At 45.7% G+C, this 27,205-nt stretch overlaps 1 protein-coding gene across 1 annotated transcript; it reads right to left on the bottom strand.

Annotated features, from left to right (window-relative positions):
* Positions 1-371: 371 nt before the first annotated feature.
* On the bottom strand, positions 372-17,299 carry MUC17 (mucin 17, cell surface associated). Its single transcript, XM_041748509.1, has 12 exons — positions 15,492-17,299; positions 15,093-15,317; positions 12,410-12,598; positions 11,784-11,914; positions 11,357-11,415; positions 7,842-7,993; positions 7,366-7,434; positions 7,116-7,278; positions 6,012-6,173; positions 5,712-5,809; positions 2,778-2,857; positions 372-1,300 (listed from the first exon to the last, which is right to left on the bottom strand). Exons 1-12 carry the CDS (start codon positions 17,263-17,265, stop codon positions 1,259-1,261), a joined length of 3,144 nt encoding a protein of 1,047 aa, XP_041604443.1. The 5' UTR covers positions 17,266-17,299; the 3' UTR covers positions 372-1,258.
* Positions 17,300-27,205: the final 9,906 nt, after the last annotated feature.

Consider the following 27,205-nt stretch of genomic DNA (forward strand, 5'->3'; position numbering starts at 1 on the left):
GTGTGTTGTTTATAAGCCACCTAGTCTATGGTATTCTGTTATTGCAGCTCAAATGGACTAAACTCAGTTTTAAGAGCTGGGGAAAATCCATTTTGATGGCTTTCCTATGGAGGGGTGGGGTAGGCAGGACGGTTCCGCCATGAGCTGACCGATCCCTGCAGATGCTCCAAGTGATCATGAGGGGGCAGCAGAGCCTAGGCTCTGTTTTTAGGTTAAGTTTTAAATGGGGTAGCTTGTGTGTGACACCTTCCAGAACAAAATGAATCTTGAGCTGCATGGCAGGAATTGTAATAAAGTATCCTACATGTTAAAAATGACAGCAATTAAAGGGGCCTTAGCAATAATCTAGTCTTTACTCAGCAGAAGGAAAATCTTGAATCCAAGTTGTCAAAAATGACTTTTCCCAGATTTAACACAGGGAATTGATGAGAAAGCTGGAAATAAAACCCAAGACTCTGGGAAGAAACATGAGCCCATTTCCAGAAGGGGAACTTGGTTCTTTCTCAGTTGAGAGTCCCAGTATCATGGGAGTATATGTGAGTCCTGCCTTGTGGCATCTTCAGTGGCCAGCAAGTGATGCTGGCACCCTTATTGGCTGCAAATTTTCTCTTTTCATCTCGAGGCCAAATTCATTAGACCCTACATCCTGAGGGAGAGGAGATGAGAGAGACTGGCAGGTGAGAAACAGGAGCTAGTATAGGGTATCGGCTGAAAAAAAGACTAGGAACCATGAAAAATTTAATGAATTTGCTTTTGTTGTTTTTAGCCATTAGAAATATATATTATTATATTGACTAATAAAAAATCAGGACCTATAGATAAATATTAGAACATTAAAAATAGTAATAATCCTATATATTAAAAGGAAATGCTGAATTGTTTAAAACGTGCTTTTCATGAAAGTGAAGTGCAAGAAATCTTACAAGAGGCTTTGTATAATGTAAAGTTCAGTCTTAAGTTGTAGTGCTAGCCACTGTTGGACGCTCTCCTTGGTGCTGAAGCAGGGCAGGCGGGAGGAAGAACTTCCCTGTTTGAACAGGAGCGCCTTGCCTGGGATCATGACAAGCCCATGAGAGTTTCCATGGTGTTTCTATTTGAGTTTCCCAGCACTCTGGTCTCTCTCTTCTTTCTTCGTATAGGTTCTGTTTTTCATCAGGTTCCATGGAATGCTCTCAATGGGGAAAGTTCCACCAGGCTTAGCCAAAGTAAATTCTCTTCATTCCCAGACCCCACAGCTCCACATGAAACTGCCTTTGCCTTAAATCGATGTCATCATCACCTGGGGCCTCTGAATTTTGATCTGGAAAGAGAGATTGAACCAGGTGAAGGCTAGGTTTATAAGGAAAATGGGATTTGGAAACATAAGAGTCTTGGGTCTGGGGAAGTGCTCAGCTTAGAACTTACCCTATAACCTAGAGTCTAATACAAACCAACGATCTCCCCTACTTACCCACAACTTAAGCAGTTTTAAAGGTATTCTAGCTAGGGAGTTTATCTTTGCCCCAAGGATTTCCCTAGGGAGTACAGTGCCTGAAGCCAATTACACTTCTGAAGTGTGAATACTTTAAGAGCATTTCTTCTGCCCTTGAACATCCATCCAGTTGAAAGAAAATCAAGGTACCAATCAATGAAGGGTCACCCCTTGCCCATGACCAATCTTGCCCTCAGTTACAGTGGGACATCATGACATTATGTACCTTCTGAGGTGAGGCCTGACATATGCTTAACAAAAATGTCTAAGCTGGGTCTAATCAAGCCCCTAGGCCTGACTGCCAGTTTATAGGAAGTACAAAGGGTCAAGGGACAAGTTAAAGAACACCATGAGAAAATAATTAGATACACTCAAAATGTGGGACATTCCTTAAGACAATTATCCTAGACTCTTAAAAAAATCAATATATTTTAAAGGTAGGAATCAGTTCTAGATTAAAAAGACTAATGAGGGATCCCTGGGTAGCACAGCGGTTTGGCGCCTGCCTTTGGCCCAGGGCGCGATCCTGGAGACCCGGGATCGAATCCCACGTCGGGCTCCCAGTGCATGGAGCCTGCTTCTCCCTCTGCCTATGTCTCTGCCTCTCTCTCTCTCTCTCTCTCTGATGACTATCATAAAAAAATTTTAAAAAAAATTTAAAAAAAGACTAATGAGACACAAAAGTCAGTAAGTGAAATTTTTTCATATTTGAAAAAACTAGTAAAGAGGTGTGTTCTTGGATTCATTGGAAAAACGGATATTGATAATATTATAGAATTATCATAAATTTATCGGGAATGCTAATGGTATTTGGGGATGTTTACTGAAATGTTTAGGAATTAAATGTCATAATGTTTGCAACTGACTTCCAAATGGTTCAGCAAAATTTGATGAGTATGCATATCATATACATACATACTATGCTATATAATGAAAATGTAGCAACATGTTAAACATTGTTGATCTAGGCAGGGTATTTAGGACACTATTTTTGACTTTTATGTGGTTTGAGAGTTAAAACAACTAAATAAATTGGCCATCAAGCACATACTTAAAGTGGAAAGAAATCTCTGAGCCTGGAGCTTCAGGGATCTAGGGTAAGGTAGATTCCACCATGTTGCTTAGTTCCTTCTCCATCTGCTGCCACCCCAAATTATGTTCATTTCCCAGCAATGTAGACCTAGATGTCACCGAGACTAACAAACCATAAACATTACTTTGCTTTTCTGAAGATCTTACCATGGTAGGAGGGGATATAGGGTCTCAGGAAAGGAGGAGGTGAGCACTTCATCCATGCCTTTCTTACCTTTGTTTCAGAGTCTATGTGGTCCAGGGAGGGCTGGAAGTTATTATAAATGGAGTCCAAGTGGATGGAATCATCTTGATCTAGATGAGAAGAAAGCCCCATGGAAGCAGCTAGTTAGAAAGACAAGCTCCCATCTATCCCTCTAATCCCACCCACTGCAAGATGAGGGGTGTATCCCCTCCCTTCCTAGGAAACTGAAAGTCATCGCAAACATGACAGCCTACCTAAATTGCCAGACCTCAGCAAATGGTTTGGTTGGTTCTTGGAAGATGTGGAAAATCACATTTAAAAAGTTCAACAAAGAAAAACCACCATCTCTTGGCAGGCAGCGTCTCAAATTTGTGAAAAGTCCATTAGGATTAGGATTAGCCCCCCTTGGATTGGGGGGCTATTTGATGGATTTGGTGTATTGATGCCCTAATTCATGGACATAGGGCTTTTCCTTTGCTTAGGGTTTCTACAATGTTTTTTTTTTTCTACAATGTTTTTAAATAAAGTTTTATCATTTTTCCACTGAAAACTCAATATCTTTTATTGGATATATATTTGTACTGTATATATTTGTTGCTGTATAAGGACCCTCTTACACTGTTGGTGGGAATGTGAAATGGTGCAGCCACTCTGGAAAACTGTGTGGAGGTTCCTCAAAGAGTTAAAAATAGACCTGCCCTACGACCCAGCAATTGCACTGTTGGGGATTTACCCCAAAGATTCAGATGCAATGAAATGCCGAGACACCTGCACCCCGATGTTTATAGCAGCAATGTCCACAATAGCCAAACTGTGGAAGGAGCCTCGGTGTCCATCGAAAGATGAATGGATAAAGAAGATGTGGTTCATGTATACAATGGAATATTCCTCAGCCATTAGAAACGACAAATACCCACCATTTGCTTCAACAAGGATGGAACTGGAGGGTATTATGCTGAGTGAAATAAGTCAATCGGGGAAGGACAAACATTATATGGTCTCATTCATTTGGGGAATATAAATAATAGTGAAAGGGAATAGAGGGGAAGGGAGTAGAAATGTGTGGGAAATATCAGGAAGGGAGACAGAACATAAAGACTCCTAACTCTGGGAAATGAACTAGGGGTGGTGGAAGGGGAGGAGGGCGGGGGGTGGGGGTGAATGGGTGACGGTCACTGAGGGGGGCACTTGACGGATGAGCACTGGGTGTTATTCTGTATGTTGGCAAATTGAACACCAATAAAAAATAAATTTATTTTAAAAAGTAATAGAACAAAAAAAATTATGAGAGGAAAAAAATGACCTGTTGTTGATGCATAGACATGCAAATGATCTTATCTCTTGCAAATTGATAAATTCTATTACTTTTAGGGACACCCAGGACAATAATTAGTAGGACTGGCAATAGAGGGCATCTGTGACTCACTTCTGGCTCAATCTAGAAGTTGACAAATATGGCCTGTGCATCTGATGCCTATTTGTATATGCCTCACAAGCTAAGAATTTTTTCTTTCTCTCTTTCTTTTTTTACATTTATAAGGGTCAAAACAGTTTTATCGGACACAACCACACTTATTCATTTACATATTGTCTATGGCTGTTTTCATGCTACATCAACAGGATTGAGTAATTGTGATAGAAATCATATTGTCCACAAAAGCCCAAAATATGCTATCTGGCCCTTTGTAGAAAAAGTTTACCAAACCTTGGTTAAATGGAATGATCTTTAAAATTTTTTTCTAAAAAATTTATTTTTTTGTTTGTTTTTAAAATATTTTATTTAAATTCAATTTGCCAGGATGCCTGGGTAGCTCAGCTGTTGAGCATCTGTCTTCAGCTCAGGGCATGATCCTGGAGACCTGGGATTGAGTCCCACATTGGGGTCTCTGCATGGAGCCTGCTTCTTCCTCTGCCTATGTCTCTGCCTCTCTCTCTGTATCTCTCATGAATAAATAAATAACACCTTAAAAATAAATAAATAAATAAATAAATAAATAAATAAATAAATATTCAATTTGCCAACATATAGTATAACACCCAGTGCTCATCCCATCAATAAAGATTTTCTTTTTAAGTAATGTTTACACCCAACACAGGGCTTGAACTTACAACCAGGGGCTCTATTGATTGAGCCAGTCAGGTGCCCCAAATGGAATGACTTTTAATGTTGATACCTTTCATTTACAAAAAATAGCTAGATTTTTTTAATTCCCTCTTTTAGCTGGAGTATTATATATATTTTTATTTTTATTTTAGGTGGAGTATTATATTTTTTTAGCTGGAGTATTTTATATATATATATATGTTTTTTTTATTGAATTTTGATTTGCCAACATATGGTATAACACCCCATGCTCATCCTATCAAGTGCCCCCCCTCAGTGCCTGTCACCCAGTCATCCTTAGCTGGAGTATTTAATCTGCTTATATTTGTTGTTGATAAGATAGTAGATTATTTTCTACCATTTTATTTAGTGCTTCCTATTTGTCATCCCTTTCCTCATCATCTGTTCCCCCTTTCTTGCTTTTTTATGAATTGACTAAAATGTTTCCCTCCTTCCATTTTTCCCTTCTTTGGAATGTAAAGACTTGATCTGTAGAAATTTTAACATGTACATTTAACCTGGCAAAATATGGAATTAATCACTTGACTGGGCTATAACTCATCTATCAGTGAGCTCAGCCCACCCCTACGTGTCTATCTGTGGCCACATAGGCAGGTTTGTGTTCTGCAGAAATGTAGACCATCAAGTAACTCATGCCCTTCAATGGTCTAGTTATGCTGTGCCCATGCTTACACCTCATTGAGGGCTTTGCAGGAGCCAGTGGTAGAAATAGGAGTACAGATACAGAACCCAAGGTTTTAGAGATGGAAACACTGTCCTCTTTGCTCCATGAAGTCCTTCCATGTACCTCCCATGTACACCCTTTGAGACATTTTGAGTCCACTAAGGACTTCCAGTACCTTCATACATATCAAAACCAATGTTTCGGAAGGTTCCAGGTGTTGGTCCTCCATCTTCTTCATGCCATTTGTACAACTCCGTCACTCTAGACTTTTGCCTATTGAAAAAACACCAGAGAGATTCCCATTATGAGCAGGGAACCAGAATTTGGGGACTGGTTCCATCCCTGCTTTCAGTTCTCCCACTGTCCACCCTGAGGATGAATGATTGAAGGCAGAAGCATTTGAAAAAGAGGAGGAGCTAGAGGCCCACGGGGGCGGGGGGGGGGGGGGGGGGAGAAGGTGGCAGCAGTGACTCACCGTTTCACCTCTTTCTTGGAACGGAGCGCAAACATCAAGAGAACAACAAGGATGAGTAGCACTGTGGCACCAGCTGCTCCCACAAGCCCGTACACCAGGCTCTTCTTGGTACTGAATTCACAGGTTTCCCCGCTGTACCAGTCAGTGTCTGTGCTCAGGCAGCTGAGATGGACAGAAAGGGCAGATGGGGAGAGGGAGCATTCTGAGTCAGGGGTAGCAAACACTCACAGTCTGCCTGCCTCAGATCCGGCCCTGATTCCATGGGAGCTTAATGAGGAGAGGGTAAAGATAACATTGCTAAGGTGTGGAACGAGGAGCCCTGAGGGGACAGAGTTAAAGTCCAGCTTCCATGACGTGGGCCTAAGAGAGAGACCCAATACTCAGCCCAGTACTTTTAGGTTTTGTAGCCCAGGATATAGAGCAGTTGGCCCAATTTGGGCTTTGCCCTGGGCTGTACCCAAGAAGTTAAGACCCCAACCTTTTTTATCCACAACTAACCATCACGCTCTCAGTCTCCCTTTCCATCAGGAAAAGCAAATCCTCATCCCAGATCCCCAGCACACACTCTACCTCTGAAGCTCCCTCTCCTCCCTGGAGAAACCCTTTCTAAGCCCTGTTCCTCTCCTCCCCATACCAGCCTGTGAAATCCTTGTTCAGGAAACCTTCCCAGAACCAGAATATTTACTCAGGTCTTTGGGTATGTGTGACTCCTTCTCCCTGGTCTGTCTTTGGTTTAGTTTCAGTAGGCAATGCCTGTGACTCAGCTTTTATAGGCTTTCCACCCTCCTCTTGAGAAGGTATGGTATAGTCTTCCCCTGGAAGCAAGGCCCTGTCCTCCCTATCTGGGAATTTCCAGAAGCTGGGGCTTTCCTTCTGCTTTTTCAGAGCTTGGCCCAGTCCTTAGTCTCACTACACAAACCCAGGGGAGGGGAGGAAAGCTACTGAGGCCCATGCTGGATCTGGCCTTGGGATTCTGGCTACTTGTGTCCTTTGTATTCAAGAGAGGCCAGGACCCACTCGATGACCTTGGCCTTTTGACAGAGTCTTGAAGTGTGGGTTTCCCAATGGGGAGGGAGAAGAGCCAGGCTGGGGTGGGACACTCACTAGCACCGAAGGCCACTGTGGTCTAGCTGGCACTTCCCAAAGTTACAGTTCATGGTGCTGTTGAAGCCTGGCATGCAACGGTTGATGCAGTTTGGTTTCTGATCCTTGTACTCCACAAAGAAGTAGGCAGCATAATCTTTCCCAGCCTTCTCTTTGCATTCCTCTGTGGGGCATGGAGGAATTGCAGTGACCAGGTAGCCAGGTACATTGTCTACCTCCCTCTGCCCTCCCTGGAACCCCAGTCACCTACTTTCAGGGTCATATTGGGTAACCGTAACGTTTTGCACCTTGGTGGCAGTCGTGTTGTAACACAGTAGAGCTGTGAAAGGAGACACATAGAGCCCCTTAAAACAAATTTGTTTAGTAGGGATAGGGGAGTGGGGAGTGGGATGTGGTGAGGGGTAGAAGGAACCCGATTCCTGCAGACGGTAATGGCAGCCTCATGCCCAGCTCTCCAGAACAATGACCCTCCAAGTGCCCTGTGCCTTCCCCATGTCTTCTTCTCCCATATGCATCTTTGCCAAGATTCCCACACTACTCATTATATTCAGAAGAATAGGCTCCTCATAACAAGCCATGCTTATTCTCATTTTCCCACTAGTCCCACAGGATTTAGCCTGCATGTACACCTGCCTTTTCCCCTCCCCCCCTCCAGGGATGACACAAAGCTTAAAGATTCCTTGAGGACCCCTTCAACACCCCCCCCCCAGAAGCCTAGGAATTTACCTGGGCAGGTATTATTTATGGTTATTTGGTGTTTGGTTACATTCTGGATTTTTTCCGTCACCTTCTGGGTGACCTTATTCAAAACATCCTTGTATTCTGGGGTGAACTTGGTCTTCAGGATAATTTCATGTTCTACCACAATACTGCCAGCACTGAGGAGAGAAAAAGATGTCTGTGAGTATCCTCCTAGGTCTCAAGTGCTCACTTCAACCCGTTTTCCTAGGCAAGACATGCCCTCTTTGCTCCCATGGGAAGGCAGAGCTGGGGGAGGATGGTTGAAATGATGACCCAGTGTTCCCTGGATGAAAGCTAATTCCAGGCACAGTGCTAGGCACTTCCCCTTCGGGCACATATCACAACTTGGGCCTAAGATAACTGTCTTGAAACTTAGGCTCTAGGCCTAAGATAATTTTCTTCCCTGTGTGGAAGTCTTAGGGAAGGCTCAAGGGCAAAGATGGATAGAGGGATGGGACCACGGAAGATCATCATCAAGATGTCATTAGATGCAATCAGCAGGAGACTGGATAGCTGCTGGCAAGATGTCTTTAAGAGGTAGGAGGACACCAGACGCTTACAGGACTTGTGAATTGCTAAATGGAGGGCTGCAGAAGGCCTGTGAGCCTTCTAAGAGTATGCATAGAAGCTCATATGTATGTATTTTCAACTCACATACACTGTTGTCAATTCTCAAACAAGTCTTTGACACCTAAAAGGTTAAAATTCTAGCCAATCATCTCTTCCCTTCCTAGCTTCCTTAGGACCTAGGAAAAGGCAGGGGCAAAGCCATCAAGAGAACATGGCTTCAGACAAGCTCACAGCTTCCATTTGCTTCCTTTTCTCTTCTCTAGCTCCAAATCCCTAGAGCAGCCCATCTTCTGTGTATGTAAAACAAAATCAGAAATGCCTGGAAGTCAATGAGCTCTTATTCTAGAATGCAAATTACTTCTCTCCTGACATAGGTGTAGGGATCATTTGCACCCCAGGAACAAGTACTTTCTGGATATAAAAATACAGCAACAAGTCCAGCCTTCCCATGCTCACAATTCAGGATTCCTAAATAAAGGAAGCCAAAAGCACTCTTTTCCCCTTGCTTTCTCCTTAGTACTATATTCATAGGCTTAAACATAAATAGAAGATTGGGGGGCCAATATTTCTGAACAAGATAAAGAATAGTATAATACAGAATAATAGAGTTATATGAGATAATAATTATATAATAATTATACTCATAATATGTAAAATATAGAACAGTGGAATTCAAATAACCTGTAGATTAATGAGTTAGAGGGCACCAGGGGATCTTTTAGCTCAAGGTCATCTTTCAAAATAAGGACACGTTGATCTCAAGAACCCCACATGGTAGGATGCCTGGGTGACTCAGTGGTTGAGCATCTGCCTTCGGCTCAGGGCATGATCCCAGGGTCCTGGGATCGAGTCCTGCATCCGGCTCCCTGCAAGGAGCTTACTTCTACCTCTACCTGTGTCTCTACCTCTCTCTCTGTGTCTCTCATGAATAAATGCCTAAAATCTTTTAAAAAGAGAAAGAAAAGAAACCCAAGGTGGTGGTGGCCTCAGGCATCTCCCTGACTCCATCATTTCCAGCCATGTCTGATGGAGGAACACGGCTTTTCCCTGGTGCCTCCCAAGCTAAGTAGTTGGCTTCATCTCTGAACTGCCCAAAGCCGGATTTGACCACACATGTTCCCCAGGTATTCCTCATGTGTCGGGTTGGTTCCCGAGGATTTCCTGTTCAAGCTTGGATGATACCACTCCATAAATGCCCCTCAGCAACTCATGCCGTCTCAAGGCATCTGTCTTCTTTTCTGGCCAATAGTGAATAATGCGACCTCACATCAGATGGGTGGTTTATTTAAGCATTCCTCATTGGTATAAGAGTATGATCAAGTACTAATTGGCTTGAGGGGGTTGTTATAGCCTTACTGTCTCCCCCAATTCTACTGTTGAAGCCCTCCCCCATATCTCTTTATTGATCCTAAAAACAATCTTTTTTTATGAGAAACAGAGGAATTATGCTGGCAGACCTGCTCCGCTCTGCTTGGAAAACATGAGAGAAAGTGACCTTGGTTTATGATTCATCCCCAGGGGGGAAGAGAACTCTGTGGGGGTCAGCACACGCTAAACCTGGAGAAGAAGTTTTAGGGCCAGAAAGAAAAATGGTTTCCTCTTCCAGGGGAGCTAAACTGCTGAAGGGCAGACACCAGGCACCTACTCACAGACCACAAGAAGAGGACATGACAAGCCCAGCTGGTGGCCTCTCTTGTTCAAGAGAGAAGGTTTTGGTTTGACATAACTGGGAGAGGAAGAAAAACAGAGGCTGAAAGATACATTTTTCCCCTGTGATTTTGTTCAACTTTCTTTCTACTGGTTGCAAATTTCTTTTGAAGATTATCATGACTGTAAACCATGAGAGAGATATCTCCTTCACGGACCAGGAGAGGCTGGGCAACTCCTGTAAACCTCATTGGTCAGTACCATTCTAAGGTTTTCAAACAGTTGAGGTTGATAGCAGGGCCAAGATTCTGTGGGAGCAGAGTCCTGTAAGAGGTGAGTGGGAGTGAATACCAGCCAGGTCGGGACTTGGACACATTTTCCCTGCGGTTGCCTCCCAAGCTAAGTTATTTGGCTTCATCTCTGAAGACAAACGGGATGTCCACCACACAAACTGTATCCTCCAGGTATTCTCATGTGTCGGTGTCTCCAGCATAAGAGGATTTCTGTTTGAGTCTTGGATCTACCACTCCATAAATGACCCCTTAGGCAACTCAATGCCTGTCTCTAGGAATCTGTTTCTTTTTCTGTGCAATGGGAATAATCCTGCCGGCCTCACTCACAGGGTGGTTATGAGCTTCCAAATTGGAAAATATATGTAAGACTATAATTGTTGAGAGGGTGTTATAAGCTTAACTGTGTTCCCCCAAATTCATATGTTGAAGCCCTAACCCCCAGTATCTCTTTATTTGAGGATAGGGCCTCTACACATGTGCTTAAGTTAAAATGAGCCTGTTGGGTGGGCCCTAACCCAATCTGAGTGGTGTCCTTATGAGAAGAGGAAATGTGGGCTGGCACCTGGCTGGCTCAGCTGGAAAAACATGTGACTCCTGACCTTGGGTTTTGAATTCAAGCCCCATGTTGAGTGTAGAGATTGCTATAAAAATAAATAAGAACTTAAAAAAAAAAAGAGAGGAGGAAATTTGGTCACACAAAGACACACCAAGGATGTGCTTGAACAGAGGAAAACTGTGTGAGGACCCAGGAAGGAGGCAATTGTCTGCAAGCCAAAGAAAGACTCAGAAGAAACCAAACCTACTGAACACCTCGATCTTAGACTTCCAGCCTCCAGAACCTGAGAAATAAATATCTGTTGCTTGAGCCACCCAGTCTGGGGTATTTTGTTGACAGCCCTGGCAAACTCATACAGGGGCAGAGTTACAGTTGTCTTTATGATTATTGTTTCCACTCCAAATACTTTCTTTCCAGGATCCCCAGATACTCACGACAGCCTTGTGATGTTGACCCCTTGATACTCAGGGATTTCGCGATAAACGTGAGCCATCTGAAAGGCAAGGAGGTCACGGTGTCATCCCAGACGCCCCAACGTGGAGCCTGCCAGGTCTTTCCATAGGAATTCAGGAAGGCAGAGGATGGACTTGCTGCATCCCCCATTCCCTGTGAGGAGCTGGCAGGGGCACACTGTCCAGATGGGGTGGTCCCTCCTCAGAGACCAGCCCTATCCCTGGGGCCCTCCCACTGGCCCTTTCATGGAACCTTTCTTTGTCTTTTCACAAGCTCTCTGGCAAACCCTGAGGAAAGGAGTGAGCTGAGAAACACAAACATGAGAACAGCCCTCAACTGCTTTCTTCACCTCTAGAGTTAACGACTCCTCCCTGAGTTACCGACAGGGACTTGCTTTCCCAGGCTCACCTCTTGTGTGAATGTATCACTGAAGTTCTTGAATTCTACAGAATTCCGGTCTTCTAGCTCTTTGGTGAACTCCCTACTGGTCACTGTCACAGTCATTTCTACTTGGGCAGAGACGGTCTCTGGTGGGGAGTCTAAGGGGGTCAAACAGAAGCACCACTTACTGAGAACAGAGCCCGCCTCCCACCCCAAGTTCCTTCCCAAGGAGACCCACACTTCAGCAATTCTGCCCTGAGCAAGGGAGTGGGCTAGGTCTACCACCCCCACTCCCACACAGGTCTCACCAGAGAGCCTCTGGAGGGAGGGGAGTACATTGTATTCTTCATGGCTTTGGGATGGAACCCAGGGGATCTCTGGCCTTACATTATCTTAGAGAATTTCACATACTTTTTGTATTCTCCTCCAGTACACACTCATTTATCTTAAGTGCATTTTAAAATACAAATTCTATGCCAGATTTATGTTTTGTTCCAAACTATACCTTCCTGCTTTATTCATTTTTTAATGTTTCAACTTTATTACCACTGAGTTAAATGGTTGTCCCCAGAAGAGGCCATATTCCTGGGCATGCAGAGGGCAGTAATAGGGGCTCAGGATTGGGGAGAGCAGGGCCCTGTGGTTCTACTCACCTATCTCAATGCTCGGGACCACATCCTCGCACTTTGGCCCTTGGAAGAGGCCAACGCACACACACTTAATCCCATCCCAGTAGCCTCCATTCTTGCAGGTCATGACCTCGTACTGGCACTGGTCTCCTTGGAAGCCGTTGGGGCAAACACAGACCTGCCCATTCCACGTTCCTTCATTTTTGCAGTCCACTGAAAAGGACAAAGCCCCACTTACCCACACATATTTGCATAACACTTTACAGCTTGCAACACATTTTCACAGATACTGTCTAATTTGATACTCTCATGAGACCCTGGAATAGGCAGGACAGTTAGTGTCATCCCTATTTTATGGATGGGACAAGTGAGGTGGAAAGAGGCTAAGAGACCTGCCCAATGATCCATGTGGATGCTGGACTTGACCTGGTCTTAGAGTATTCCAGTATGATTTACTTTAGCCCTGAAGAGCAAGGAATGGAAAATCTAGTATTGTCAGGGGTGAGGGACAACACAGGCAAGGCTGAGGAAGAGAAAAGAAAAAACAGAAACTAAGAGTACCCAGAAGAACTTGACCAATCTAGGTTATAGCAGGCCTGTGAATGAGTATGTAATTATCTCTGCAACACCTGCTTCAGGAGAGCTCATACTGGAAATTGTTGTCATGGTGACTATTCATGATTCCTCTTTATTTTCTGGGATGTAGAGTTTGAGGGAGGAATGTAAACTTCATTTAGACAGAAGATGGTTACAAACAACTCTCAATATCTATGCCAATCTATTTGGAAAAGTGAGATCTCTGTTCCCTTTGGCTTTTCTTGAAAAGAGCTGTTCATGCACAGACTTGTATTCCAGGTAAGGTTTGTCTAGCTAGGCACATGAGATATGCACATACTCTAGGAAACCCTGCCCCACCTCTTCCTCCCAGTCTACTCCTCTCCTACCAGTTTCAGAGTGCATAGGCCACACCCATCACATCACACAGCCTCTGGTTACAGGCCTTTGGTTCAAGACATTCAGAAAGAGTGAAAGAGTTGAGTCAAGAGTGGTGTCCTGGGCACAAGAAAGATCCATAAATCCTAAATCAGCCTCTCTCTCTCTCTCTCTCTCTCTCTCTCTCTCTCTCTTTTTCTCTCTGTGTTGTGTGTTACTGAAGATGTCCAGACCTGATCTAAGTGATGAGCACAAGCTTGTATGAAGCAGCAAAAGCACCCACTGGGATGTGTCACCTGTTGCCCAAAGGTCTACAGGGAAAGCCAACCTCCAGGGAATAAGAGGAAGATGAAGGGAGGCTATCTGCCTTCAGAAAGCTGACCAATATCAGCTGTGGGCCTGGTGGTCATGCATTTACTGCAAGACACCTGTGGGACTTCCTAGGGACACAAGTTCCAGACCTCCCCCTAAAGATGCTCAGCACCTCTGTCTGAGAATCAGAGTTCAACTAGACAATGCCACATTGGAGAGAAACCAAAGAACAAAGCCACATAAAATAAAAGCCAGGCAAAAAAAAAACCTCCAGAGGAAGAATTCACAAAGCGCTGATGAAATGCGGTAGCCAAATGCTGAAGAACTTCCCTTCATCTTCCTCAATTCAAGAGAGGATAGGGTAGGGCACTATCCTGGAAAACACAGATCATATGTCTCTAGGCATATCTATAGTTTATCTAAACCAATAAATGTCTTTAAGTATTTTAACTAGTACATTTATCTTAATGCCAAATATCCTCTCTCACTGATAATCAATCTCACAAGTATAATAGTATATTGTATAATATATATTGTATATTATATATTACATAATGACACTATATTATAATGGTAGGCATGGAGTGGGGCAGTCTCATTTTATCCAGAGCAAAAAGAACTGGGTGGAAGTTCCAGAGACAGAAAAAAGACAGGGAGGCATAAGGATACAGAAATATTCAAGGGCATAGAGGCAGAGCTCAGAGCTGATAAAAATAAATCTGCTTGGAAAACTTGGGTGGCTCAGTGGTTGAGTGTCTGTCTTTGGCTCAGGGCGTGACCCCAGAATCTGGGGATTGAGTCCAGCATTGGGCTCCCTCCTTGCAGGGAGCCGGCTTTTCTCTACCTCTGACTATGTCTCTGCCTCTCTCTGTGTGTGACTCTGATAAATAAATAAATTAAATCTTTAAATAAAAAAAAAAAACTTCTTTGGCTTCTATGGTGGATGCACAGAAAATAAGAAAAAACAAAATAAATGAATGGTAGCAGAGAGATAGTTGCCAAAGACATATATGAGTACTATTGACAACAACAATAACAAAAACCAAAACAAAAACCAAAAAACCTTAACATTTAAGCATGAGCAAAATCAATGAGATAAACCACTAAAAGGACACATAATCCAAATGAAATATAGGAAGTTCATGAGATTATAGGATATAACACATGATGGGACAGAGCTTCACAGAATATAAAAGGAAGATATGGAGTGTGCAGACACTCTGCTGGGGACTCAAGCTGTCCAGGCAAAGAGAGATGAAGTATGTTGTATGATAAAATGGACCTAGTTCAAGAATCAGTGGGCAGGACAGAGATCAGAGAAAATGTGACTGCACTGAGGACAATTGATCCAAAGGAAACAAGTAAGAACAAAATAAGAATTAGGATAAAGGTCTAAGAAGCCCACAGGGACAGATTGAAAACATATGTAGGCTTCAAAAAGCAAATACAAAATATTACTTACATGGTGTGGTTGCTGGAGTAGTAGATGTAGGGGCAGTGGTCGAGCTCTGCGTGGTAAGTGTTGTCCTGGAGGTAGAGGTGGACTGAGTCCTTGTGGTGACAACCACAGGAGTCACAGATGTGGAGGAGGCAGAAGTTGTTGCAGATGGTATTGTCTGTGGGCTACTTATTGTGGAAGCTGGAGTGGTGGTGACACTACCAACAGAGGTTGTAGAAGTCTCAGCTCCTGTATAAGAAGACAAAGTGGTACCACTCAATGTAAAAGTGGTGGATGTATCAGTCACTGGAGAAACTGAGCCTGCTGAGGTGCTCTCAGCTGGTAGTGTTGGGGGTGGAATACTCTCTGTGACAGATGAACTGGTGGTGGAACTCTCAACAAAAGCTGGGAATGTGGTCATACCTGGAGAAGCTGTTGCGGTTGAGGTAGAGTCAGCTGAAGGTGTTGGCGATGGGCTACTCTCTGTGAGAGCTGCGGTGGTGGTGGCAGTATCTGGAGGAGCAGGAGATGTGGTTCTGTCTGGAGAAGGGGTTGATGTGACCCTGTCGGAGGAAGCTGTGGATGTGCTGTAGTCTGGAGAAGCAGTTGATGTGGTGGAGTCTGGAGAACCTGTTGATATGCTTGTGTTTGGAGCAGTTGTAGATGTGCTCCCAATTGAAGAGGCTGGAGATGTGCTTGCGACTGGAGATGTTGACGTGCTAGTGTCTGCAGAAGCTGTTGATGTGGTCACGTCTTGAGAAGAGGTTGATGTGCTTGCATCTGGAGAAGCTGTGGATGTGGTGGCATCTGGAGAAGCTGTGGATGTGGTGCTGTCTGGAGAAACTGTTGATGTGCTCATGTCTGGGGATGCAGTTGATGAGGTCATGACTGGGGAAGGTGTTGATGTGCTCGCATCTGGCCAGGCTGTTGATGTGGTCATGTCTGGATACGTCGTTGATGTGGTTGCGTCTGGAGAAGTTGTTGATGTGCTGGTGTCTAGAGATGCTGTTGATGTGCTCGTGTCTGGAGACACTGTTGATGTGCTCATGACTGGGGAAGCTGTTGGTGTGCTCGCATCTGGCCAGGCTGTTGATGTGGTCATGTCTGGAGACGTCGTTGATGTGGTCGCATCTGGAGAAGTTGTTGATGTGCTGGTGTCTGGAGATGTTATTGATGTGCTCGTGTCTGGAAACGTTGTTGATGTGGTCACGACTGGGGAGGCTGTTGGTGTGCTCCCATCCGGCCAGGCTGCTGATGTGGTCATGACTGGATACGTCGTTGATGTGGTCACATCTGGAGATGTTGTTGATGTGCTGGTGTCTGGAGATGTTGTTGATGTGCTCGTGTCTGGAGACGCTGTTGATGTGCTCATGACTGGGGAAGCTGTTGGTGTGCTCGCATCTGGCCAGGCTGTTGATGTGGTCATGTCTGGAGATGTCGTTGATGTGCTCGCATGTGGAGATGTTGTGCTGGGGTCAGGAGAAGCTGTTGATGTGCTCATATCTGGAGAAACTGTTGATGCAGTGGCTTCTGGAGAGGCTGTGGATGTGCTCGAATCTGGAGACGTTGTTGACGTGCTGGTGTCTGGAGAAGCTGCTGATGTGGTCGCGTCTGATGAAGTTGCTGATGTGGTCATGAATGGGGAATCTCTTGATGTGGTCGCAGCTGGAAAGGTTGATGTACTGTTGTCTGGAGATATTGATGAGCTGGTGTCTGGAGAAGCTGTTGGTGTGCCTGTATCTGGAGACACTGTTAATGTGCTTGCAACTGAAGAAACTGTTGATGTGGTGGCATCTGGAGAAGCTGTGGATGTCGTGCTGTCTGGAGAAGCTGTTGATGTGCTTGTGTCTGGAGATGTTGTTGATGTGGTCATGACTGGAGAAGCTGTTGGTGTGCTCACATCTGGCCAGGATGTTGATGTGGTCACGTCTGGAATAGCAATTGATGTGGTGACGTCCGGAGATGTTGTTGATGTGGTCCCATCTGGAGACACTGTTGATGTGGTAACGTCTGGGGACGCTGTTGATGTGCTCATGTCTGGAGTAGCTGCTGATGTGGTCGCATCTGGAGAAGCTGCTGATGTGGTCCCGACTGGAGACACGGTTGATGTGGTCATGTTTGGAGAAGCTGTTGATGTGCTCGTGTCTGGAGAAGCTGTTGATGTGCTCGCATCTGGCCAGGCTGTTGATGTGGTCATGTCTGGAGCTGTTGTTGATGTGCTGGTGTCTGGAGATGCTGTTGATGTGGTCCCATCTGGAGAAGCTGCTGAAGTGGTCCTGTCTGGAGATACTGTTGATGTGGTCACATCTGGAGGCTTTGTTGATGTGCTTGCATCTGGAGAAGCTGATGATGTGGTCCCATCTGGAAACACTGTTGATGTGGTGATGTCTGGAGAAGCTGTTGAGGTGCTCGCTTCTGGCAAGGCAGTTGATGTGGTCATGTCTGGAGAAGCAGCTGAAGTAGTCACGTCTGGAGCCACTGTAGATGTTGTCGCATCTGGAGAAGCTGTTGATGTGCTGGTGTCTGGAGACACTGTTAATGTGGTCCTGTCTGGAGAAGCTGTTGATGTGCTCACATCTGGAGAAGCTGTTGATGTGCTCATGTCTGAAAACACTGTTAATGTGGTCACGTCTGGAGGAGTGGTTGATGTGGTCGCATCTGGAGAAGCTGTTGATGTGGTCCCATCTGGAGACGATGTTGATGTGGTCCCATCTGGAGACACTGTTGATGTGGTCACATCTGGAGAAGCTGTTGATGTGCTGGTGTCTGGAGACACTGTTAATGTGGTACTCTCGGGAGATTCTGTTGATGTGGTCACATCTGGAGAAGCTGTTGATGTGGTCATGTCTGGAAAAGCTGCTGATGTGGTCCCGTCTGGAGACACTGTTGATGTGGTCGCATCTGGAGAAGCTGTTGATGTGCTCGTGTCTGGAGACATTGTTGATGTGGTCACATCTGGAGAAGCTGCTGATGTGGTCCCGTCTGGAGACACTGTTGATGTGGTCGCATCTGGAGAAGCTGTTGATGTGCTCGTGTCTGGAGACACTGTTGATGTGCTCACGTCTGGAGAAGCTGTTGATGTGCTCACATCTGGCCAGGCTGTTGATGTGGTCCCTTCTGGAGACGCTGTTGAAGTGGTCATGTCTGGAGAAGCTGTTGATGTGCTGCTATCTGGAAACACTGTTAATGTGGTCCTGTCTGGAGACACTGTTGATGTGGTCAAGTCTGGAGAAGCTGTTGATGTGCTTGCATCTGGAGAGGCTGTTGATGTGGTCATGTCTGGAGTTGTTGTTGATGTGCTGGTGTCTGGAGACACTGTTGATGTGGTCCCATCTGGAGAAGCTGTTGATGTGCTTGCTTCTGACCATGCAGTTGTGGTCACATCTGGAGAAACTGTTGATGTGGTCGCATCTGGAGAAGCTGTTGATGTGCTCATGTCTGGAGACATTGTTGACGTGCTCATGTCTGGAGAAGCTGTTGATGTGCTCGCATCTGACCAGGCTGTTGATGTGGTCCCTACTACAGATTCTGTTGATGTGCTAGTGTCTGGAGACACTGTTAATGTGGTCCTGTCTGGAGACGCTGTTGATGTGCTGGTGTCTGGAGACACTGTTAATGTAGTCCCATCTGGAGACACCATTGACGTGGTCAAGACTGGAAAACCTGTCGATGTGCTCGCATCTGGCCAGGCGGCTGATGTGGTCCCCTCTGGAGACTCTGTTGTTGTGGTCACGTCTGGAGAAGTGTTTGATGTGGTCGTGTCTGGAGCAGATGATGATGTGGTCCCATCTGGAGACAATGTTGATGTGGTCATGTCTGGAGACACTGTTGATGTGCTCATGTCTGGAGAAGCTGTTGATGTGCTGGTGTCTGGAGACACTGTGAATGAGGTCCTGTCTGGAGAAGATGTTGATGTGCTCACATCTGGAGAAGCTGTTGATGTACTGGTGTCTGGAAACACTGTTAATGTGGTCTGGTCTGGAGACACTGTTGATGTGGTCAAGTCTGGAGAAGCTGTTGATGTGGTCATGTCTGGAGTTGTTGTTGATGGGTTGGTGTCTGGAGACACTGTTAGTGTGGTCTTGTCTGGAGAAGCTGTTGAAGTGCTTGCTTCTGGCCAGGCAGTTGTGGTCACATCTGGAGAAGCTGGTGATGTGGTCGCATCTGGAGAAGCTGTTGATGTGCTCATGTCTGGAGACATTGTTGACGTGCTCATGTCTGGAGAAGCTGTTGAGGTGCTTGCTTCTGGCCAGGCAGTTGATGTGGTCCCTACTACAGATTCTGTTGATGTGCTGGTGTCTGGATACACTGTTAATGTAGTCCCGTCTGGAGACAATGCTGATGTGGTCATGTCTGGAGACACTGTTGATGTGCTCACATCTGGAGAAGCTGTTGATGTGCTCGTGTCTGGAGAGGCTCTTGATGTGGTCGCGTCTGGAGAAGCTGCTGATGTGGTCCCATCTGGAGACACTGTTGATGTGCTCATGTCTGGAGAAGCTGTTGATGTGCTCGCATCTGGCAAGGCAGTTGATGTGGTCCCTTCTGGAGATGCTGTTGATGTGGTCACCTCTGGAGAAGTTGCTGATGTGGTCGCGTCTGGAGAAGCTGTTGATGTGGTCCCATCTGGAGACGATGTCGATGTGGTCCCATCTGGAGACACTGTTGATGTGGTCATATCTGTAGAAGCTGTTGATGTGCTCGTGTCTGGAGACACTGTGAATGTGGTCCTGTCTGGAGAAGCTGTTGATGTGCTCACATCTGGAGAAGCTGTTGATGTGCTCGTGTCTGGAGAGGCTGTTGATGTGGTCCTGTCTGGAGAAGCTGCTGATGTGGTCCCATCTGGAGACACTGTTGATGTGCTCATGTCTGGAGAAGCTGTTGATGTGCTCGCATCTGGCAAGGCTGTTGATGAGGTCCCTTCTGGAGATGCTGTTGATGTGGTCATATCTGGAGGAGTGGTTGATGTGGTCGCGTCTGGAGAAGCTGTTGATGTGGTCCCATCTGGAGACGATGTCGATGTGGTCCCATCTGGAGACACTGTTGATGTGGTCTCATCTGGAGAAGCTGTTGATGTGCTGGTGTCTGGAGACACTGTGAATGTGGTCCTGTCTGGAGATGTTGTTGATGTGCTCACATCTGGAGAAGCTGTTGATGTGCTCATATCTGGAAACACTGTTAATGTGGTCCCGTCTGGAGACACTGTTGATGTGGTCAAGTCTGGAGAAGCTGTTGATGTGGTCATGTCTGGAGAAGCTGTTGATGTGCTTGCATCTGGCCAGGCTGTTGATGTGGTCCCATCTGGAGAGGCTGTTGATGTGGTCATATCGGGAGAAGCTGTTGATATGCTGGTATCTGGAAACACTGTTAATGTGATTCGGTCTGGAGACACTGTTGATGTGGTCAAGTCTGGAGAAGCTGTTGATGTGCTTGCATCTGGAGAGGCTCTTGATGTGGTCATGTCTGGAGTTGTTGTTGATGTGCTGGTGTCTGGAGACACTGTTGATGTGGTCCCATCTGGAGAAGCTGTTGATGTGCTCGCTTCTGGCCAGGCAGTTGTGGTCACATCTGGAGAAGCTGGTGATGTGGTCACATCTGGAGAAGCTGTTGATGTGGTCATGTCTGGAGACACTGTTGACGTGCTCATGTCTGGAGAAGCTGTTGATGTGCTTGCATCTGGCCAGGCTGTTGATGTGGTCCCCTCTGGAGACGCTATTGATGTGGTCACGTCTGGAGAAGTGGTTGATGTGGTCGTGTCTGGAGCAGCTGCTGATGTGGTCCCGTCTGGAGACAATGTTGATGTGGTCATGTCTGGAGACACTGTTGATGTGCTCACGTCTGGAGAAGCTGTTGATGTGCTCGTGTCTGGAGACATTGTTGATGTGGTCCCGTCTGGAGAAGCTGCTGATGTGGTCCCATCTGGAGACACTGTTGATGTGCTCATGTCTGGAGAAGCTGTTGATGTGCTCACATCTGGCGAGGCTGTTGATGTGGTCCCGTCTGGAGATGCTGTTGATGTGGTCACGTCTGGAGAAGCGGTTGATGTGGTCGTGTCTGGAGAAGCTGCTGATGTGGTCCCGTCTGGAGACAATGCTGATGTGGTCATGTCTGGAGACACTGTTGATGTGCTCATATCTGGAGAAGCTGTTGATGTGCTGGTGTCTGGAGACACTGTGAATGTGGTCCTGTCTGGAGAAGATGTTGATGTGCTCCCATCTGGCCAGGCTGTTGATGTACTGGTGTCTGGAAACACTGTAAATGTGGTCCGGTCTGAGACACTTTTGATTGTGTCAAGTCTGGAGAAGTTGTTGATGTGCTTACATCTGGAGATGCTCTGATGTGGTCATGTCTGGAGATGTTGTTGATGGTTTGGTGTCTGGAGACCTGTTAGTGTGGTCCTGTCTGGAGAAGCTGTTGACGTGGCTTGCTCTAGGCCAGTGCAGTTGTGGTCACATCTGGAGAAAACTGGTGATGTGGTCGCATCTGGTGAAGCTGTTGATGTGATCATGTCTGGAGACAAGCTGTTGATTGCCTTGCATCGGCAGGCTGTGGATGTCGGCTCCCGGTCTGGAGACTCTGTTGATGTGGCTCATATCTGGAGAAGCTGTTGAGGTGCTGGTATCTGGAAGACACTGTTTATGTGGTCCTGTCTGGAGGCACTGTTGATGTGGTGAAGTCTGGAGAGGCTGTTGATGTGATCTTGTCGGAGAAGCTGTTGATGTGCTTGCATCTGGCCAGGCTGTTGATGGGAAGCTGTTGATGTGCTCACTTGGCTGATGGACATGCAAGCTTGATGTGGTCACATCTGGAGATGGTGATGTGTGTCCACTGGAGAAGCTGTGATGTGTCATGTCTGGAGACATGTGATGTGCTATGTCTGAGAAGCTGTTGATGTGCTTGCATCTGGCAGGCTGTTGATGTGGTCCCTCTGAGACTGTTGATGTAGTCGTCCTGGAGACACTGTTGATGTGGTCTGTCTGGAGACGCTGTTGATGTGCTGTGTCTGGAGACCAGCTGTTGATGTGTCCCGTCTGGAGACACGCTTGACTGTGGTCCACTGGAAACCTGTTGATGTGCTCGCATCTGGAGAAGTGTTGATGTGCTGCATCTGGAGAGCTCTGTGATGTGGTCATGGAGATGCTGTTGATGTGGTCGTGTCTGGAGAGATGTGATTGGTCCGTCTGGAGACATGTTGATGTGGTCATGTCTGGAGAAGTGATTGATGTGGTCTCTGGAGAAGTGCATTGTGATGTGCTCATGTCTGGAGACATGTTGATGTGCTTGCATCTAGAGACGCTCTTGATGTGGTCGTTGGAGTTGTTGTTTCTGTGCTTGTGTCTGGAGACGTGTTTGATATGTTCGCATGTGGAGAAGCTGTTGTGCAGTCAACCTCTGGCGACGTATTGAGGGGGTCCTGTTCTGGAGATGAGTTGATGTGCTGGTGTCTGAAGACACTGTGGACGTGCTCTCGTCTGGAGACACTGTTGATCTGGTCGCGTCTGGAGCACTGTTGATCTGGTCTCGTCCTGAGAAGTTGGTGATTTGCTCATGTTCTGGGAGACTGTTGATGTGCCTCATGTCTGGAGAAACTGTGATGTGCTTGCCTCCTAGAGAAGCTCTTGATGTGGTCCTGTCTGGAGATGTTGCTTTCTGTGCTTGTGTCTGGGGACTCTGTTGATGTGTTCGCATTCCTGGAGAAGCTGTTGATGCGGTCACCTCTGGAGACGCGATTGATGTGGTCCTGTCTGGAGATGCTGTTGATGTGCTGGTGTCTGAAGACACTGTGGACGTGCTCTCGTCTGGAGACACTGTTGATCTGGTCGCGTCTGGAGACACTGTTGATGTGGTCTCGTCCTGAGAAGTTGTTGATGTGCTCATGTCTGGCGAAACTATTGATGTGCTCATGTCTGGAGACCCTGTTGATGTGCTGGTGTCTGAAGACACTGTGGACGTGCTCTCGTCTGGAGACACTGTTGATCTCGTCGCGTCTGGAGACACTGTTGATCTGGTCTCGTCCTGAGTAGTTGGTGATTTGCTCATGTCTGGCGAAACTGTTGATGTGCTCATGTCTGGAGAAGCTGTTGATGTCCCTGCATCTGGAGAGGCTCTTGATGTGGTCCTGTCTGGAGATGTTGTATCTGTGCTTGTGTCTGGAGACTCTGTTGATGTGTTTGCATCAGGAGAAGCTGTTGATGCGGGCACCTCTGGAGACGCTATTGATGAAGTCCTGTCTGGAGATGCTGTTGATGTGCTGGTGTCTGAAGACACTATTGATGTGGTCGCGTCTGGAGACACTGTTGATCTGGTCTCGTCCTGAGAAGTTGGTGATTTGCTCATGTCTGGAGAGACTGTTGATGTGCTCACGTCTGGAGAAACTGTTGATGTGCTTGCATCTAGAGAAGCTCTTGATGTGGTCCTGTCTGGAGATGTTGTATCTGTGCTTGTGTCTGGAGACTCTGTTGATGTGTTCGCATCTGGAGAAGCTGTTGATGCGGTCACCTCTGGAGACGCTATTGAGGTGGTCCTGTCTGGAGATGCTGTGGATGTGCTGGTGTCTGAAGACACTATTGATGTGGTCACGTCTGGAGACACTGTTGAACTGGTCACGTCCTGAGAAGTTGGTGATTTCCTCATGTCTGGGGAGACTATTGATGTGCTCATGTCTGGAGACCCTGTTGATTTGCTCGCATCTAGAAAAGCTCTTGATGTGGTCCTTTCTGGAGATGTTGTTTCTGTGCTTGTGTCTGGAGACTCTGTTGATGTGTTCGCATCTGGAGAAGCTGTTGATGCGGTCACCTCTGGAGACGCGATTGATGTGGTCCTGTCTGGAGATGCTGTTGATGTGCTGGTGTCTGAAGACACTGTGGACGTGCTCTCTTCTGGAGACACTGTTGATCTGGTCGCGTCTAGAGACACTGTTGATCTGGTCTCGTCCTGAGAAGTTTGTGATTTGCTCATGTCTGGCGAAACTGTTGATGTGCTCATGTCTGGAGATGCTGTTGATGTGCTGGTGTCTGAAGACACTGTGGACGTGCTCTCGTCTGGAGACACTGTTGATCTGGTCGCGTCTGGAGACACTGTTGATCTGGTCTCGTCCTGAGAAGTTTGTGATTTGCTCATGTCTGGGGAGACTGTTGATGTGCTCATGTCTGGAGAAACTGTTGATGTGCTTGCCTCTAGAGAAGCTCTTGATGTGGTCCTGTCTGGAGATGTTGTTTCTGTGCTTGTGTCTGGAGACTCTGTTGATGTGTTCACATCTCGAGTGTCTTCTGTTTCGGTCTCTTCTGTAGAAGCTATTGATATTTTCCCCTTTGGAGATCGTGCTAATTGTCTGTTTTCTGGAAACACTGTTGATGTTGTGGTATCTGTAGAAGCTCTTGATGTACCTGCACCTGGCCAGGTTGTTGATGTGGTCACGTCTGGAGTTGTTGTTGATGTGGCTGCATCTGGAGAAGCTGCTGATGTGATTCTGTCTTGAGACACTGTTAATATGTTCTTGCCTGAAAAAGTTCTTGAGTTTGACATGGAGCCAGTGGAAGCTCTTTGCCAATTGTTTCCCTCCTTCACAGTTGGTGTGTTTTTGTCATTGTAAGTAGTATCTTCGATGTTTCTTTTTAATATAGAGTGAGGCACCAAGTGACCTGAGACATGGTATGTTTGAGGTCTCCCAAATGTTTGAGTCCTTTCAGGTCTTCTAGGCATCCACACTGCCATGTTGTGCTTTAATATTCCTACAGATTCCCCTGTATTTTCAACGATCGCCACAGCTCTTTTACTCTCAGTAGAATATGATTCTTTCTCTCCAGGCCCTGTAAAATTGTCACATTTTTTCACCTTAGTCAGTGATTGTGAAAATATTCTAGTCCCTTAGGTGTCCAGGTGGGTCCTTGCCTTTAAATGGGCCCTTTTTTCCCTCTTTTTTTCAGAGAAATTCTGTGTCAGAATCAATTGTTTAAATGAACTTAAAATATTTGTTGCTGGTACATTCTCTTCACTTTTCCTCTCCTCTAACCCTCCTCTAGGGTGTTTGAGTTGGGCCATACTTTATCCCCTTTCCGTAGACTCTGGCTGCTTCCCATCTACCCTTAAGAATCTTTATAAGGCCCTAGAAGCCATATGGTCATAGACTGTAAAATCTAGGGAATTTTGGGGCCTTTGAGGGCTGTTCCATTCCTTTAGCAGAAATATGCCTCCTCCCAGATCTCCAGAGCTGCTGTGCCTCACCTGTATCATAGAAGACTTGTATCTGTTGGCACTGAGGGTCCTGCAGGTTCTCCTGGGACACACACCCTCCTCCATCCCATACAGACCTGTCCTCTTGGAGATCTGAAAGAGAGAAAGTGAAGTTAGTCCCCTGGAGCTATAACTTTTCTTCCCATTTTGGGACTCCTTCATTCTCTCAAAACCCCTGTTATTCTCCTCACCCTCAGCCCCACCTCCTCTGGAAAGGGCCACCTTGTTTGTTTCAGGATTTAGAAATCAAGTGTCAGGACCTAGTTCACACAAAGGTGATTGCAGAAAGCTGGGGTTTCAGGGATAAATCTTGAAGATTTTGAGAGGTTGAGTTGTGCAGGTAGGAAAGGGAGCTCCTGCCCAGTCAGGAGTCAGATATCAAGAAAGTATTTACATAAGGCTAAGTCCCTTCCAATGGAACCTGAGCACAACTGAACATGCCACTTCCAGGCCAGCCCAGAAACTCCCCCTGGTGGTCCTCATTGTTCTGCCAGCTGGAGGCAGATGACAAGGAGGCACAAGAGAATGAATAGAGAAGTCTCAGGAAGAAGGAAGCTAGGTCCCCAAATAACCATATGAAGGAAAGCTACTTGCCTACCAGGAATGTCTGCCTGGTAATATTATATGAGCCAAAAAAAAAAAAATCTTTTTGTGGTCGAGCAATTATACCCTTGGAACATACTTGTTACAGCAGATACAAAAATATCCTAACTAATATGGGAAAGAGTTTCATTTAAGCCTAGGAATAGATATACTTACTCTAATCATCTTTAACAAATTTAAACCCTTTGTATCAAATAATCTCTTAGCACTTGGGATTTAAGATATTTGTAATGTTCAAGAGAATTTGGCCTAATGGCCAACTTTGTAGTTTCAATTTAAAATATATAATTGAGGACCACCTGGGTGGCTCAATCAGTTAGGCATCTGCCTTCAGCGCAGGTCATGAGCCCAGGGTACTGGGATCGAGCCCCATGTCAGACTCCCTGCTCAGCGGGGAGTCTGCCTCTTCCCCCTGCTTGTGCTCTTTCACTCTCTCTTGCTTCCTCTCAAATCAGTAAATAAATAATCTTTAAAAAAATAAAATCATGCTAGGATTGTAAACAGTATGAGAACACTTAAGAGAACTTAAGATCCAACACATAGGTATTTATAATGTATTAGACTTAAAAAGTGAGAGAAGTTTTTATTTTTTTTCTTTTTTTTATAATAAATTTATTTTTTATTGGTGTTCAATTTGCCACATACAGAATAACACCCAGTGCGCATCCCATCAACTGCCCCCCTCAGTGCCCGTCACCCATTCACCCACACCCCCCGCCCTCCTCCCCTTCCACCACCCCTAGTTCGTTTTCCAGAGTTAGGAGTCTTTATGTTCTGTCTCCCTTTCTGATATTTCCCACACACTCCTTCTCCCTTCCTTTATATTCCCTTTCACTATTATTTATATTCCCCAAATGAATGAGACCATATGTTTGTCCGTCTCCGATTGACTTACTTCATTCAGCATAATACCCTCCAGTTCCATCCACGTTGAAGCAAATGGTGGGTATTTGTCATTTCTAATGGCTGAGTAATATTCCATTGCGGGAAGTTTTTAAAAATCTACATTTAATGTATTAGATTTATGGAATTTCTTTAGTCCTTGGAAAGATTTTATTTATTAATCAAAAAACTGAAGTCTTTCAATAGGAAGTGTATTAATTTTATAAATGTGACTTAAAATGTTTAAAGTGATTTAATTGGCCAAGTATATAAAATAGATTAAACACTAATCAAAGACCCTTATCAAACCATTGTACCTATGCTTCTGGCCAAGATGGAATATCAGAGATCAGACTCACCCTCCTACCTGAAACAATATCCAGCCCCCAGATAACCACATCACCATACAAAGATATGAAATG

This window comes from Vulpes lagopus, chromosome 3 (assembly GCF_018345385.1).
Source record: "Vulpes lagopus strain Blue_001 chromosome 3, ASM1834538v1, whole genome shotgun sequence".
Taxonomy (NCBI): domain Eukaryota; kingdom Metazoa; phylum Chordata; class Mammalia; order Carnivora; family Canidae; genus Vulpes; species Vulpes lagopus.